This window comes from Crocodylus siamensis, chromosome 6, assembly GCF_052110815.1.
Source record: "Crocodylus siamensis isolate JL-2025a chromosome 6, ASM5211081v1, whole genome shotgun sequence".
Taxonomy (NCBI): Eukaryota; Metazoa; Chordata; order Crocodylia; family Crocodylidae; genus Crocodylus; species Crocodylus siamensis.
Window position 1 is genome coordinate 17,614,681 of NC_143400.1, and position 16,270 is coordinate 17,630,950.

The following is a 16,270-nucleotide window of genomic DNA, read 5'->3' on the forward strand; positions in this document are numbered from 1 at the left end:
CAGCAACAGCGTTGGAAAGCCGCGGTACTTCCGCGTTCCGTTCGGTGGCTCCGCCCCTTCCCCGCCAACGCGGGCCGCGATTGGTCGGAGCGGCGGGCGGGGGCGGGGCCTGGCTGCTCCGGGCCGGAAGTGGCGGCGGCGGCCATGGCGGCGGCGGGCTCGGGCTGCTGCAGGCGGGATCCGTGCGGGACGTTCTGCCTGCTGGTCACCTACGTCAGCGTGGGCTACGCCGACTACGTCATCCTCACGCACGTATTGCTGCAGCCCGGCTTTCGGGGCAGGTAGGGGCGGGGCCTATTGGAGGGGGCGGGGCGTGTGTGGGCGGGGCCGGGCTTGGGGCACGTGGTGGCAGTCAAGGTGCTGCTCCTGCAGGCCTGTGTGGCCCAGTGTGGCAAGGGGCCTCCGGGCACCGCTGGCCCATGTCATGGGCGGTGGCACCGCCAGCACGGTGCCCGCACCAAGCCGGATCCCAGCCAGACTCCGCGTTCAATTCTTCCGGTTGCCCCTGGGTGCACGCAGGGGAGGATTTTGCAGTTCCGCTTGATATTAATGTCCGTGCTTTATTGGCCCATTTAAACGACTCTGCAGCAGGTTAAATGTGCTGCGCACGGCCCTGCTGGCTGTAGTCCTAGAGAGGGTTGGACGGGACCTCAGGCAGTCGCATCTAGTTCAGCCTGCTGCTGCAAGCAGGACCAGCCCTGACTCCATCATCCCTGCCAAGGCTTTGTCCAGCCGAGTCTTAACCTTTCGGGATGGAGACTGCACCACCTCTCTGGGGAATGTGTTCCAGCGATTTGCTACCCTTCTCACGGAAGAGTTTTTTCCTAATATCTAATCTAAATGTCTCTTGCTCCAAGTGGAGCCCATTGTTCCTTGTCCTGTCATCTGCCCCCACTGAGACCACGCCAGCTCCATCCTGTTTGCAGCCCCCCTGCAGGGAGTTGAAGGCTGCTATTAAATCCCCCTCAGTCTTCTCTTCTGCAGACTACATAAACCTGGTTCCCTCAGCATCTCCTCACAAGTCATTTGTCCTGGCCCCTAACCATTTTTGTTGCCTTCTGCTGGACTCTCTCCAATTTGTCCACATCCTTTCTGTGGGGGAGTTGGGGGTAAAACTGGACGCCAGACTGGAGATACGGCCTCCCCAGTGCTGAATAAAGGGGAAGGATCACTGCCCTCAATCTGCTGGCAGCATTCCCACCAATGCAGCCCAGGATGCCGAGAACCTGGTGTGGCTCCCTGCCTCCATGACCCCAGCTGCTCACTCTCTCCAGCCCCAGGGGAGCCCAGGGGCAGGCGATCTGGTGCTGGGCTGCACATCTGACAGGCTTTGCTCTTTTGGTTTTGGTCTCCCAGCCTCTGGTGCCCATTCCATGCGGTGGCCTTTAACCTCATCATCTTCATGCTGCTGGCCTGTCACACACGAGCTGTGTTTGCTGATCCAGGTATGTTCCTGCCTCTGCTTTGTTCCTCTGCTCAAGCTGGGTGGGAGCAGTGACAGCTGTAGTGTTAGCACAGGGTTGCAGGAAGATTTGAGCTCTCTGTGTTGCGTGACATTGTCTGAGTTCCTTCCCCACCCTGCTCTGGGAAGGACGCCAGGATCTCTGGCTGAAACGTTAGAGGAGAGGCCGTGCACTTGTGAAAAGATCCTGCTCCTTTCTGGAGGGACGTCACTGACTTTTCTCACTAACAGAGAGAGGGAATGAGCTGCATTAGTCAGGAGGAAGGTCTGGTAGATTTGCACTTTCTAGACCAACTAAATCAAAGATGTGTAAACTTTCATAAGGTGCAGCTCACTTCATCAGGGGCTATGCTGGCAGGGATGGCAGCCCCTCTGTAGCAGCTGATGAAGTGAGCCACTGCTTATGAAAGCTTATGCATCTTTGATTAAGTTGGTCTATAAGGTGCAAATCTATCCTACTTTCTTCCACCAAACTAGCCTGTGTGTTTTTGATCCCAGATCTTCCTGTTGTCTCTGGGGCATGGCCCTGCCCAGCTAGGCTGCTCTGACTCTGGGATGGCAGGAGGCTTGACTTGAGGATGTGGCAAGCAGAAGGTAGCTAGTGAGGAGGCTTTCTCTGTGGTGAACCAAGCGCTTGTCTGTTCTGGAGGCAGAGGTTGGCCAGACAGCAGAGCAGGGGATTTCCAGGGCCTTCTGGCTTGATCAGCCCGCTACTCAGCAGCCAGTGTGAAAGCTGTTCTCTCCCCGTTGGAGGTCTCTGGAGAGAGGGGATTGATTTTTCAGCTTCTTTTGCCTCCCAGATGCCTGGGTCAGCAGCAGGGAGGGGATAGTACGGCAGCGGGTGTCTCTACCACCTTGTGTGAACCTCCCAGGGTCACTATGGGGATGTCAGAAGATGGCTGCAGGGTTTTACAGATCAGGGGCTAGGATTCCTGGGTTCTTCTTCCAGCTGTGATGTAGCTTCTCTGAATCCTGACCCCAATTGCTCCCCCACTGTGCTCCTTGTCCTCTGGAAGACTGGGAGACAATGTGTTGAGGTGGAATTGGTGGTGGAGAGGGCTGGGGTTGGGCTGTGAGTGCAAGGAGATGGGCACAGGCTGCAGCTGAGGTGGATCTACCCTGACTAGTACTGTGCCTGCTGGGTCAGGGCAGATGCTGCTCAGCTGCACTCAGCTGACACTCAGCTGGCTGCTCTCACTGCCTCGTATTGTGGTTTCCAGGCATGGTCCCTCTCCCTGACACCGCCATCGACTTCTCCGATCTGCGTAGTGGCACGCCCCACAAGAATGACCGGGTGAGCTCCCTTCAGCGCTCTGCGCTGCACACGGCTGTGGGAGACCTGGGGCAACAGCTGCGTTCAACTGCTCTGAGGGATATGGATCAGGATCTCAGTAAGCCTCTGGGGTCTGTGGCCATGGGTGTTAGAGCAGACCCTCTAGTTGTGCAGCTGGGGTTCAGGCCCCTGCACCTTTACATCAGCTGGGAGGTGGAGGGGAGTCAGGGAGAGACTCCCCTGGGGGGACTGCAGGGCTAGTACTACTGGATTAGGTTGGCACTGGTCCAGCTGCAGTGGCGGCTTCTGCTCCATGTAATGACAGGTCCTTCTGGTGCTGGGAGCAGTGTGGCCCAGGGGTGCAGGGACTGCTGCCCTGCACATTCCACCTGCACCAGAGCACCCTGTGCCATTGGGAGGTGGAGGTGGAAGTGGAGACCATGCACCATAGCTAGCCTGCCATGGGATGAGAGCTGCTGAGTTTGCAGCTGCCTCCAGGGTCGTGGTACAAGCTATGAAGAACCAGAATCCGGCCTCGCAGCAGTGCCGTAGGGGCTGCTGCCTCCTGGATTAGCCAAGGGAAGTAACTACCTCAAACTCCAGTGGAGTGTGGCTCTCCCTTGTGGTGATGCAAGCTGTGGCTGGTCTTCCCCTCTCCAGCCCCCACCAGGGCTGTGAGGCTCTTTTGCTCTTACAGTAAATGGAGATGGGTTTGAAATGAGCATGTGCCCCTGGTGCTGCTGATGGTGAGGCTCCATCAGAATTGCTCCTGGGGCCTGGTCTCTGGCATGTTGTATAGCGAAGAGGGGGGAGGCTGAAGCGCCTGCAGACCAGTGTGACATGGAGTGAAAGAGGCTTGAGAGTCCCCAGCAAAACAGCAGGGAACTCACAGCAGAGGAGGGCCAGGGCAGGGCAGGCTGTGCTTGCAGCTCTGCAGTGCTGGCTTGGTTTCCTCAGGACAGGGCTCGCAGCCCTGTGACTTGGGGGAGACCAGCTAGTGGGCTGGCATGTGGCAGCCAAGCTGGGATTGGGCCCTGCATTCTGCTTACCAAGATTCAGCTTGTTCAGTTCTTGGCCTCCTCAGCAATGGGGCTCCTGCTCTGTCTTTTCTGCTTCCCAGCCCTGTGCTGCTGGTCTCCAGAGTCCAGGTCCTGCTGTCTAGGCTGGCTGTGGAGAGCAGCCAGCTGATTTCTTTCTTTCCCGCGCTCCCTAGGGGAATGAGGACTGGACAGTGTGCAATCGCTGTGAGACGTACCGGCCGCCCCGAGCGCACCACTGCCGCATCTGCCACCGCTGCGTGCGCCGCATGGATCACCACTGCCCCTGGTGAGGCCCCACCCTGACCTGCTCACACGCGGGAGGCAAGGTCACTTGCTCATATGAGCACTGCCTGGGATGGGCTCTGCCTCTATCACCAGGCTCACTGGCAGCAGAGCAAGCTCTCAGGGCTGAGTTGTGTGTTGGTACATGCACGTGTGTATGTGTCTGGCCTCACAGCAGAGCCCTGCACTGGCAGCACGGTGGAATCTACCCTTGCCTGCAGCTGCCTTGTCTGTTCCCCTGTGCTGGAGGTTGGGAGTTGATCTCCCTGCCCTGCTCTGTGCTGCCATTGCCCCTAACTGGTGGGGTATGTGCTGGGTTTGAGCACACGCAGACCCATGCCAAGCTCTGACAGTGCAGCAGTGACTTGCAGTTCTTGGAAGGGCAAACCGGGAGGGCAGCAGGGCACTTATGACCCCTCATCCCAGCTCCCAGAGCCTTGCCCCTGCTGAGCCATGCCCCTTGAGAGCATGCCAACTGGGTTGGTGGGGGGTACCTCGTGGTTGCAGGGCAGCAGTGTTGGGCCCTGGAGAGGGTAGGTGTCTTCCAGGCAGCAATGCTCTTATTCCCAGTGCTGCTCTCTGCCTTCTCCCAGAGTGGCTGGAACCTGCGGCCCAGCTGTATGCGTGCGCTCCAGAGCAGCCTGCTCATTAGCCCTTGGCCCATGCATCCTGGGCAGTCACCAGCAGGGTCCCTGGACTGCAGGGCCCTTCCCTATTGCTCCCTCACAGGGGGCGTAATGAGCTGACCTCTCCCCAGATCAGCACTGTTTGAATGGTAGGCAGAGGCCGTGCCTCACTGCACCGCTGGGGTGGGAGGGTCAGGCAGCCCCGTCACGCGAGCTCTCTCTCTGTAGGATAAACAACTGCGTGGGCGAATTAAACCAGAAATACTTCATCCAGTTCCTCTTCTACACGGGTAGGTGGGGCTGCAGGGGTGGCTTGATGGGCATGTGGGGAAGCCAGGGTGCATGGGTGGATCTAGGCAGACAAGGATCTAGGATTTTGAAAAGGAGGGTGCAAATGGTTTGATGCATCATCACATGTAACAACACATTTTTTCCCTGGTTAAAGAGTAACTAGAAGTCTAAGTAACATGCTAGGGGGCCAAGCGCTATATTATTCAGTTTAAGACTAAAGTAAAAATAAATATACCTTTACTGGAACATAGGCAGACAGGGTTCTTTGGGTGACTCTCATATCTTTGATTAGACCAACTTAAATAGTTGGAAAAACATTTTCTTAGCAAGCTTTTGGGTTTAAAAATCCTTTGTCAGACTGAGGAAGCCGCTGCAGTTGGTGTGTGCTCTTCCTGGATGGAATGAAAAGTAAAGCAGCCAGAGTCTGGGCTGGGCTGCATACAAGACAGGCAGTCAGTGAAGATGTAAACTGAGGAATCAGTGGGTGAGAGACAGGCTGGGTGAGGGGACAGAGAAGGGGTATGAATGTAGCAGGTAAATAGTGGAGAGGTACCTGGGGAGTCAGATGTCAGGGAGGTTATAATGTGTCATAAATCCAATGTCTATATTTAGTCCATGCGTTTTTTTGGAACATGTGCTTAATTGCTAGATTATATATTAAGTTTTTAAAACAACAAACAGGGCAAAAATAGTCCAAAGATATTGTATTGTTAGTCTTGTAGTTGTTATACTTAAATGTCACCTCTTATTCAAATTCATTAAACAAAATCTTGCCTTCTTGAGCATCTTGACCATGCATCCAACACTTCGCTGTCAGTCATATCTACATTTGAATGACGGTTTCTAGCTATAACTAAAACCAGCCTGCAGACCTGTAAACCAGAGGAGACTACCAGGAATGACTAACACAGCAAAATTGCCAGAGAAGGGATAGCTTGATTAGTAAAACATCAAGACCATTAAAAAGGAGAGAGGGTCATTAACACACCCTTGGAAGGAAGAGAGATTTGCAGGAATGGAGGAGATGCTAGTGAGCCATAAAGTCAATTGATTCCCATAGCCCTGCCTGATTACTCCACTGCTCCTCTGGGGAAGTGGGTTTTCCATTTTGGGTGGAGAAGGAATCAAAGCACTGCTGCACCGGCTGGATCCACTGCTGCCTGGGTGGGTGACTGCAGCTCCTGGGCTGTTTCTGGGCAGGCCCAGCCGGGGAGACCCCTTCCTTTGCCAGCTCTGCAGCTCCCTCTTCCCATGCTAGAGGGAGCTCCAGCCCCACACAAGGACAGCTGCTGTGACCTGGACTGTGTGTGAAGTGGGCTCGGGGAGATCGCCTCTGTGGCAAAGCTGCGAGCCCGGCCTCCTGGGCTCTGCCACGCAGCCCCTTGCTCTCGCTGATGGCATGCGGGGGTCACGCGGTGATTGAGGTAGCAGGATTTGCAGCGCTGCCTGGACCTGGCCACAGTGACTTCAGTGCTTTGGCTCCTGGCCTGCCGGGGCCATCTCTGTGTTCGGCCCTGTCCCTGCTCTCTGCTTCACCTGCCTCCCCCACAACTCTGCCATGTTTACACACGTGAAGAGTTTGCAAGGGGCGCTGGCATTTCCTGACTAGGCCTTGAGTCTGACATTGCTGTACAACAGGGGTGTGCAGTGTATGGTCTGTGGGCCAGATCCAGCCTGTGGAGCGAGGTGGTTGGATGGGTCTGTGCGAGGGGGTGGAGAACCAGGCTGTCCCCTCCTAAGGCTGAGCAAGGGAATGGGATGTCTTGACTGAATCGTCAACAGTAAAGCCCTTCCCCGGGGCCCCCGTAACGGGCAAAGGGTGGATGGTAGTAGCTGCGGCAGCACAGGTGAAATCGAGTCTGTGTGGGTGAGGAGCGTATTAGGGAGAAACAGGCAACTGTGCTTGGAGAGACTGTCAGGGTGTATGATGGACCTGCAGGATCACATGTGGGGATCTCAATGAGGTCTTGGGGGATTTTAGGAGCAGCAGAAATGTGTAATCCTGGGAGAGGCTTCAGTGTCCTGGTGTTCACTTCCTGCCTGCCGTGGGACGCACTGATCTCCAGATGACTTAGCTGGCAGGTTTCTCTATCGGGTGGCTGCTGTCCCAATGAGAGGCAAAGCTACCTTAGGTGAAGTTAGCAAGGACCCTGTAGAACAGCCATTCTTGACTAGGGGTCTGTCGCACCCTGAGGTGCCCTGAGATCCTTGCCAAGGTGCCACGGATGCCACACACCACTGGCATGGGTAGGTTTGCAAGCATGATTCCCAAGATGAGCCCAGAGATTTCAAACAGGAAACCAGGGTATTAAAAATATTCTGTCCTGCTGTGGCGTCTCTCAATTTTTTGCAACAGAAAAATTCTTCTGTTCGTTTTTTTCCCCCCCCACTGTCAAAAAATGAGTGAAAACTAAGAACTGGCCTATCTCAACACGGGCCTTGAGTCTGAAAAGGCTGAGGACCATTGTTATGGAACAGGGTTGTCTGATATACAGCCTGTGGGCTGGATTGGCCCATGGAGCTGTATGATTCAGCCTGTGGGTCTCCGGACCAACCCCACATGCTTCATGGTGCACATGCTGGCCCCAGCCCTGTGAGCTGCATGCAGCCTTAGGGGTCAGTCCAGAATGTGGGTTGCGTGAGGTGCCCCTGCCAGACCAGCCTTGTGTGCTAGCTCCGGCATGCACAGGCATCCTGTCGCCTATCTGGATCACCCCCACAGCCAGTGTTCAGGCATGTCGAACAGGATGCTGCATGCAGTCCACGCCATGGACCTCCCCGCTGTGCTGTGTGCTATCCTAGGTCCAGCCCTCATGGTGCATACAGAGAGTCCCCCGGAGCGAAGCCAGTCCATGTTGCCTGTGGTGCATGGACTGGACTTGACACCGGGTGCTGCATACACCATGGGGTCGGTCCTGCAGACAGGCTCGGTGCCCTCATTTGGCCCATGGTGTTTGATGCCCCTGCTGCAGAAGAACTGTGGGCTATGGAAGATGCTCAGGGATCAAGTGGACACAAGGTGATCCAATTTAATTTTACTTGCAGGCAGGACAAAACAGGCCTTTAGCAAGGGCTTGGCCTTCAGGAGGGTGAACTGAGAAACAGGCAATTATTTAAGGTGGTCGACTGCATTTGAGAGCGGAGAGACTCAGGTGTGGAAGCAGCATGGAGCCATTTCATGGCAAAAGTGCAAACATCTGAAGCAAAAGGAAAGATTGATAGGAAAGGGCCACAGTCTGCTTGGGGTGAATGGCAGCCTTGTGCTGGGGCTGAGACATGGGAGGTGGGGCTGGGTAGGGAAGAGGGAGACAGCCTGTCTGGTCAAGGAGTGCAGGAACAGCTTGAATGGCTAAAGGCCTGGTTGGGCTTGAGCTTCTGAGGAAGATTAAAATTGGCAACAAAGGTGTCTTTGGTCATATAAACAGCAGTTTATGAGTGATGTAGCTGTGAGCATCCAGAAATTACGTGAGAGGCAAGGATTTCTTAGGGTATCTTTTATTGGACCAACTGTATAGTTGGGATCTAGTCGGATAAGCTTTTGAATACAGAGAGAACCAGGAAAGAAGTGGGGCAGAGATTACAGGCAGCCTTGGTGTGGTTTGGTACCGAGCAAGTGCTTTGCCTCAGTCCTTAGTCAGGGTGAAGAGGCAGCTGAGGATACCAGAATGCAGAAAATACTGCATGAGAGAGAAGTAAAACGTAGCCTGCACTGTAACCAAATATGAGGGCGGTGTCCCCTCTGTCCAGGGCCCCTGAAGGCATCAGCAGGTGAAACAGCAACTCCTTTAGCACAAATCTTCTCTGGAACTGGGGGCTAGCACGTTGTGAGAGGAGAATAGCAAAGAGAGTGCCTGCTACCAGTAAAGGGAGAGTGCAATCCAGGCACTTACAGGTTAGTTGGCTTGGCTTCAGCTGTGGGTAAGATCTTAGAGCAGGCACTGAAGGGAAAGACATTTTAAACCATGGAAAGAAAAGGGAAATGGGACAAGGTGCAAGCTGGATTTCTGAAAAGGCTGATCATATCAGGATGAGCGAATATTGCTCTGTGATAGTGGCTCTAAACCTGGGGTGCTTTGAGATTCTTTTAAGGCTGCTGCTGTTGCACAATATGAGCTCTGTTAGAGGTGCAAACACCTACACTTGATTCACAAGGTGAACCCAGATATTTCCAGTAGGAATCCAGTGTCAAAACCACCCTGCCCTGGCATGGGCTTGCTGAGGGCTTTGCAACAGAAGAATTGCTCTAGAATTTTTCCAGAGTCAAGAAATGAATGAAAGTTATGAGCTGGCATGTCCTGATGGGGCCTGGAGTACAGAAAGGGCTTGGCCACATAACCACTGTTTTGTGATGCCGTAATGGGCTTCTTGGGCAAGGCCAGTGCTGTGGACCTGATTTCATAGACATTAGGGGCTGGAAGGGACCTTATGAGATCATCGGGTCCAGTCCCCTGCCCAAAGGGCAGGCAGTCAGCAGGGGTCAAATGATCCCAGCAACATAGACATCCAAGTGTTAAAGGAGTAGGTGCCTGCATCACTTCTGGGGGGAGTCTGTTCCAGGCCCTGGGGACTTGGACAGTAAAGAAGCTTTTTCTTATGTCAAGCTTAAAATGGTCTTCTGGGAGTTTGTGACCATTGGACCTAGTCTTCCCATGGGGTGCCCTTGTGTACAGATGTTCTCCCGGTTCATGATGCACACCCCTTATTTATTTATAGGCTGCCACCAAGTCACCCCTGAGCCTATGCTTTTCCAGGCTGAAGAGTCCCATGTCTCTCAACCTCTGCTCCTAAAGCCTGCTCTTTTGTCCTCTAATCATTCACATGGCTCTCCTCTGGACTCTCTTCAGCTTTTCCACATCCTTTCTGAATTGCAGTGCCCAGAACTGGACACACTACTCCAGCTGTTGTCTCACCAAGGATGAGTAAAGTGGGAGGATGACTTCCCAGGTCTTGTTAGAGATGCATCAGAAAATGCAAGCCAGAGTTTTGTTTGCTTTGCCGGCTGCAGCATCACATTGGTGCTCATGTTCATCTGGTGGTCTGGATTGCCAGCCTATCCTCTAGCGTGGTCACGTTTCCCCATAGTTTGGTGTTGTCAGCAAACTTAGCCAGTCTGCTTATAACACTGGAGTCCAGATCATTTATAAACACATTGGAGAGTACAGGTCCAAGAACAGAGCCCTGGGGGATGCCACGAGTTTCGGTGCTCCTAGTTGATTTGGTTCCATCAACTATCACTCTCTGGGTCTGTCCACACAGCCAGTTCCCCAGCCATCACACTGTGAAATTGTCTAGGCCGCAGTTCCCCAATTTTTCCACGAGGACATCATTAGATTCCAGGTCCAAGAATATGATATCCACCTCTTCTCCTTTGTCCAGGTGATGGGTCCCCTGGTCATAGAAGGAAATCAGGTTGGTCAGACAAGGTCTACCCACCATGCAGCCGTGTTGGCTTTCTCAGAATATTACTTTCTGTTAGGATGTTGGTAACGGTTTCCTTGATTTTTTTCCAGGATCTTTCCAGGGATTGAGGTCAAGCTAATTGGCCTATAGTTCCCTGGATCTTCCCTTCTCTATTTTTTGAAAATAGGCACCACATTGGCCCTCTTCCAATCGTCAGACACCTTGCCTGAGTGCCATGAGTTCTCAAATATCCTCGCCATAGGCTGTGCTATATAATGTCAACTAGTTCCTTTAGCTCTCTTGGGTGCGGTCCATCTGAGCCGGCTGATTTGTGGATGTCCAGCCTCTTAAGATGTTGCCTCACAAGATCAGTGGTAATGATGGGTGTAGGTTCTCCCTTCCTGTGGTGATCCTGCCTCTTGTCAGGCAGGGTGGTCCCACTGGGCTGATGGAAGACCAGCGCAAAGTAGTCGTTGTGGAAATTGGCTTTTTCCTGAGTGTCGGTTATCAGCTGCCCCACTTGGTTTAGTAAGGGTCCAGTGTTACCTGTGTTCATTTTCTGACTACCCACATATTTGAAGAAGGACTTTTATTGTCCTTAATTTGAGTGGCCAGTTTGAGCTCTGTTTCAGCCTTGGCTTTCCTAGTTTGCTCCCTACAGGTGCGGGCTAGTGTTGAGTACTCTTCCTTAGTGACGTTTCCCATCTTCCACCCTTTATAAGCTTTTTTTTAGGTGCAGGAGGTCCTTGAGTTTTCTATTGAGCCAAGAGTGTGTGGGGGGGGGTGTCATCCAGCCTTTTTGCTACTTTTTCTGTGGGTTGGAATGGACTTCCCTTGTGCTTCAAGGGTTGCATCCTTGAGGAGCGATCATTCATCATGGGCATTCCTGCCGGCCAGATTGTGGTTTCTCAGGGCCTGAACAACTGCCTCCTAAGCTTGTGGAAGTTGGCCTTCCTAAAGTCGAGATCTTCCGTGTTGCTAACTAACTTGCTAGCTTTGTGGTGAATAGAGAAAGTGCTCAACTCATGGTCACTGTCTCCCAGCTTCCCTTCGATTTCTCAGGTCACTGACTAGATTATTCTTTCTGGCCAGTACCAGGTCCAGTAGCGCCTTGCCCCTTGTCAGTCCGTAGACTTCTTGAGACAAATAAAGCTCGTGGTTTTCTTGTGAGGAAGCATTGCAACCAATCGGATCTGGCTGAGTGCTCTTTCCATGAGACGTCCAAGTAGTTAAAATCGCTCATGGCAACCATGCACTGAGAGCGTGCAGCCTCAGCCAGTTCCCTGGTGAACTCATGGTCAAGTACTTGCTCTCGATTAGGAGGGCTGTAGTAGACTCCTACCATTATATCCCCTTCACCACGTTTCCCCTCTTATTCTTACCCGGAGGGTCTCAAGTTGCACAACCTGCTCGGTTGCCATTCTGCGCCTGCAGGGAAGCGTATTGCTCTTTCATGTAGAGCGCTATACCCTCACCCCCTTTCTTGCAACACCATCTCTCCTATACAAGGTATAGCCATCTATACCTGTGGTCCAGTCATAGGTGGAGTCCCACCAGGTCTCCATTATCCCTATGAGATCATAATCATTACTGTTTAGGAGTAGGGCCGGCTTCTGTTTGTTGCCCAGGCTCCTGGCATTTGTGTAAAGGCAAGTGAGCTTACCATCGGCAACCCTGTGTTTCCCTGCACTTCTGGAAGAGCCCCGTCCCTGGAGTGGGGTAGGAGTTTGTTTCCTTGTACAGCTTGACCTAATAGTTTGGTGGCTGATACTTGGTAGGCTTGCACCAGTGGTTATCTGCCCTTCCCTTGGCAAAGTTTGTTTAAAGCCCAGTCAAGCAGGTCAGTCGTTCTGGCTGAGGAGAGCTTCTTCCCTGTGTGAGTGAGGTGGAGGCCGTCCCTTCCCGATAACTCGCTGACTCTCTCTCTGAAGTGTGGGCTGCGGTCGTTGAAGCTGAAGCCTTCATGATGGCACCAGGACTGCAGTCTTCTGTTTACTTCCTGAATTCTTCTCACCCTCCTATGCCTGTGATCCATAGTGGGAAGGATTGAGGAGAAAACCACCTGCACCCCCAACCCTTTGAGCCCCACAGCTAAAGTCCTGTAGTCATTCATGACCTGCCTGGGATTGCTCCAGACCATGTTATTTGCACCCACATGGATAAGGAGCATAGGTCCTTTATCCAGGTCCAATCAGGTTTTGGATGCCAGGCATCACGGGGAAATGTTTGGCTAGGCTGGAGGTGATGGGGATCAGTGCCATGATCTTGAGGTTGGCTTGAAGGGCACCTGGGGCTCGTTTCCAGTGGTGTCCTTAGGGATGCTTTCCTGTTTAACAGTTTTGTAAGCGACCTTGATGCTAGTGGTAGAAGTGTCCTTGTGACCTTTGCGAGTGTTGTTGCTTTGGGGGCATTGCCAATGTGGAGGAGGACCAGAGTATTACACAGGGAGCTAGGGAAGCTTAGACTGGCGTGTTGGGACCAGAAATGAGGTGTTTTCCCCCTCCTGTGACCGCTGCTAGCTTGGGAAGGGGGTAGGAGGGGTGGGTTTTCTTCTTCTGAAGCCCCAGACCATTAGCCACAGCTCCAGCTGGGGGCAGTGACTGGGGTGCACTGATGCTGTTGCTGGCACAAGTCATACAGAGGTCCCTGGCTGCAGGATCTTGCTCCTCTGCTTGGAGTAAAGCAGTCATCAGATGTGGGGTGAGGAAGGAGCTTTGCCCTGGATCTGGCATGGCTGGGAGTGGGGGGCTCTGCTGCATGTCCAGTCTGGCTTGTGCTAACTCCTCACTCTGTCCCAGGGCTGGCCAGTCTCTATGCCATGGGGCTGGTGCTGACCACCTGGCTGTGGCCAGCAGACAAGGGATTGTCAGAGAACATGGCAGAAGCAGATGGAGGCGCCTCAAGCAGCCACGTCCACATGTGAGTGCAGGTGGCTGCGACACAGCCTCAAACCCCAGCTGCTGCTGCTTGGTGACAAACACCAGCCAGGGTGGGAGGGGGCTGAGGCCAGGGCAAGACTCCCAAGTCATTGGCCTGCTTTCCTACGGGTGGGAAAGCAGCCAGTAGCAGCAAGGCGCTTGGCCTGGCTTGGCCACCCTTGACAGAGGCCACCCAGCATCCATGGTGCAGGGCTGGGCCATGCTGCTAGGCAGTTCTGGTCCGGAGTCCTGGGCATCTCACCCTGGGTCCTCCCCTGAGAGCCTCTGGCTGAGCCAAATGCTGCCAACAGCTGACCTGCTCCCCTCCTTTCCAGGGCCCACTGCATCATCCTACTGGTGGAGTCCGTCCTCTTTGGCCTCTTCGTCACAGTCATATTCTACGACCAGGTTAGTCTGCAAGGGGCCCTGCAGCTGACTGCCCAGGCTGCTGGGTAGTGCAGCATCTCCTGCTGCCAGGGCCAGGGCCTGGACCTGATGAGAGCCCTTCCCCAGCCAGCACTTCTGTGTTGCCCTGCTGTGCCCTTGGCTGGGACAGTAGTTGTGGGGCCAGACAGCAGCAACTGCAGCTCTCATTTCTTTGTTCCCCAGGTGGTCTCCATCATCACAGATGAGACCCCGATTGAGCAGCTGAGGAACCGGCTACTGAAGGAGGCGAACCGGGAGGTGGCACACACACGGAAGCCCAAGATTGCCCTGCTGCGGGAGGTGTTCGGGCGAGGTGGGCCAGGGCTGGGGCCAGGGAGCACACAGGGGTTGTGAGAGCTGGGGGCAGTTCCTACAGGAGGAAGCATGGGCACAATGTCAGGGGAAGCACTGCCCATGAGAGCCAGGCTGTGAGTCAGGCTCTGCCCAGGGCAGGAAGTCTGTCCTGTTGCCCCCATGGTGATGGGCCTCTGGGGTGGTACCAGCTCCTCTCCCTGCCTTGGCCCGCCCCCCCCCCCGGCAGACAAGGCCTGAGCACGGAGCAGTGCATGTCCCTGCTGTGCATAGGGCAGTATCCCAGCTCTGTGCCCCCTGACCCCTTCCCCTCTTTTCTTTCAGGCTTTGTGATCTGCTGGTTTTTCCCCTGTAACTGCAGCCCGCCCTCAGGTGGGGGCCCGTCCTACAGCTACCTGCCCAACTATGATGTGTGACCTCCTGACTGCAGCAGGCCTGTTGCCCTGCCGTCACCTGGGCAGCTGCCACCTATCACCTGTGGCCCCAGGGAGATGGATGATATTCATCTGTTTATGTTGGCTTTGCAGAGCTGGCCCGAGAGCGGCCTGGCACTAGGCAGGTGCACCGAAGCTAGGCATATCAGCGGGGGTGCAAACCCCGGGCATGTCAGCAGGGGTGCAGCTGGGCACCTCCCTTCCTTGGGAAGCAGCAGCTGGAAGCTGGTGCACTCTCCAGCCTCTCTGCTGGACTCCCCATAGCATCAGGGCTGCCGACAGTCTCTGTTGGCTCCGGAGTGCCTCTCCTGCAGTGGTGGCCCTTCCCACAGTGCCGTGAGGACATGCTCATCCCCTCCCCTGCTGTGCTCTCTGCAGTCCAATCGGTGTTAATTGTTGCCTGGGAGCCTCCATCATGTACTCGAGGTGCTGGTGCCAAGTACTGCACAGACATGACAAGGAGCCCCACAAGCCCATGGGAGACACTGGTGGGAGCACAGAGCATGCCAGCCAGCCATAGACAGGCACCATGGCTTATTGTGATGTGAAGGTAGAAGGCAAAGAAGCTCCCCCAGGTAAGGGGGGCTGGAGAGGATGATGTAGCTTTTCCCTGGGAACTAGCCCTCCCATTTGCCAGGGAAGAGTGTCATGCTGATTGCCCAGGTGGCAGGGGCTCAGCCCTTGGAGCACAATGGCATGGGGCAGGGTGGTATCCCTGGTCCCTGTTAATCTGCTGTGTGGTCCCCAGAGCAGGTGCAGCCCTTGCACAGCACTGCTTGTGTCCTAGGCTGTCAATGCCCTAACATCCCACCCAGACTGCCCTGGGCAGTCTGGTTGGACACCGGCCCTGGGCACCACAGGTCAAAACCTCCCACTGGAGCACGGGTGGGCACACTGCTATGCTGAGGCTGCCTGCAGGGATCCTGCTTCTGCCAGGCCCAGGCAGTGCCCACCTCTCCCACAGGCAGCGAGGCTGGTGAGCAGGCTGCTGGCCCAGGTGCTCAGTGCAGTGGGTGTTGGGACAGCTCAGACAAAAGGCAGGAAGTCTTCCCCTGCCCTGCACTATGCAGCTGGCCCCTCGGGCATGCTCCTCACTCAGCTGGGAAGCGGGGCATGGGGTCTGGATGCTGTCAGGTGTCAGGGTGGTCAAGGCTGCCTGGAGCAGCTGTCCAGGTACAGTGGCCTGGGGTTTCCCCCAACCCTGATGGCAGGGCCTCCCCCCACCTGCGGGTGCAGGACTGAGCTGTGCCACTGTAGTAGGGCCTGCTGGATTCTGCGTGTCTGTGCTGACCTGGTTCTGGGTTGATCTCTGTGCTTCCTCATTTGAGGTGACCTAGGGCTGGTGCCCCAGCCCAGCTGCTCCCTCCCCTGTGGGAGCATGCAGGGCAGCTGGCTGTCTCCACTCTCCAGGGTGACTGGTAGCACAGCCTGGCCCCTCCTCCCTGCAAGCATCTGCATCCCTCTCCTCTGCCTGGTGCCTCCCCCAGGGCCCTGTTCAAGTAGCCCCTGGCCCACGAGCATCACAGGGAGACCTGGGGAGAGTGGCTGGACCTGGGACCCACCATTCTGGTCCTAGCTGGACCCGGCCTTAGAAACCTCCAGGGAAGGAGACTGCAACTTCTTGAGGCTGCTGGGACCACAAGTCACCATGGAGGAGAGCTGCATTAATAAAGTCACTTCCTCGGTGGGAGATGTGTGCGGTGACCTGGTGTGAGCTCCCCTCTGTGCCAGGCAGGGGACCGGGGCAGGGGCCCATGCAGGCTATCAGTCAGGGGTCTTAGGTTGGTGGTCCCTGTGAATCCAGGC

The 16,270-nt window shown here is 55.0% G+C and overlaps 1 protein-coding gene across 1 annotated transcript; it reads left to right on the plus strand.

The window, feature by feature from the left end:
- Positions 1-16,150, plus strand: LOC149861336 (palmitoyltransferase ZDHHC3-like). The gene is made up of 9 exons (XM_090051038.1): positions 1-281; positions 1,357-1,445; positions 2,683-2,756; positions 3,949-4,061; positions 4,912-4,973; positions 13,173-13,293; positions 13,628-13,700; positions 13,902-14,031; positions 14,355-16,150. Exons 1-9 carry the CDS (start codon positions 145-147, stop codon positions 14,444-14,446), a joined length of 891 nt encoding a protein of 296 aa, XP_089907164.1. The 5' UTR covers positions 1-144; the 3' UTR covers positions 14,447-16,150.
- The last annotated feature ends 120 nt before the right edge of the window (positions 16,151-16,270 follow it).

Coding starts and splice junctions, on each gene's coding strand:
- LOC149861336 (XM_090051038.1), top strand. CDS start 145: ATGGCGGCGGCGGGCTCGGGCTGCTGCAGGCGGGATCCGTGCGGGACG. Junction 2,757..3,948: donor CGCCCCACAAGAATGACCGG/GTGAGCTCCCTT, acceptor CGCGCTCCCTAG/GGGAATGAGGACTGGACAGT. Junction 13,701..13,901: donor CAGTCATATTCTACGACCAG/GTTAGTCTGCAA, acceptor TTTGTTCCCCAG/GTGGTCTCCATCATCACAGA.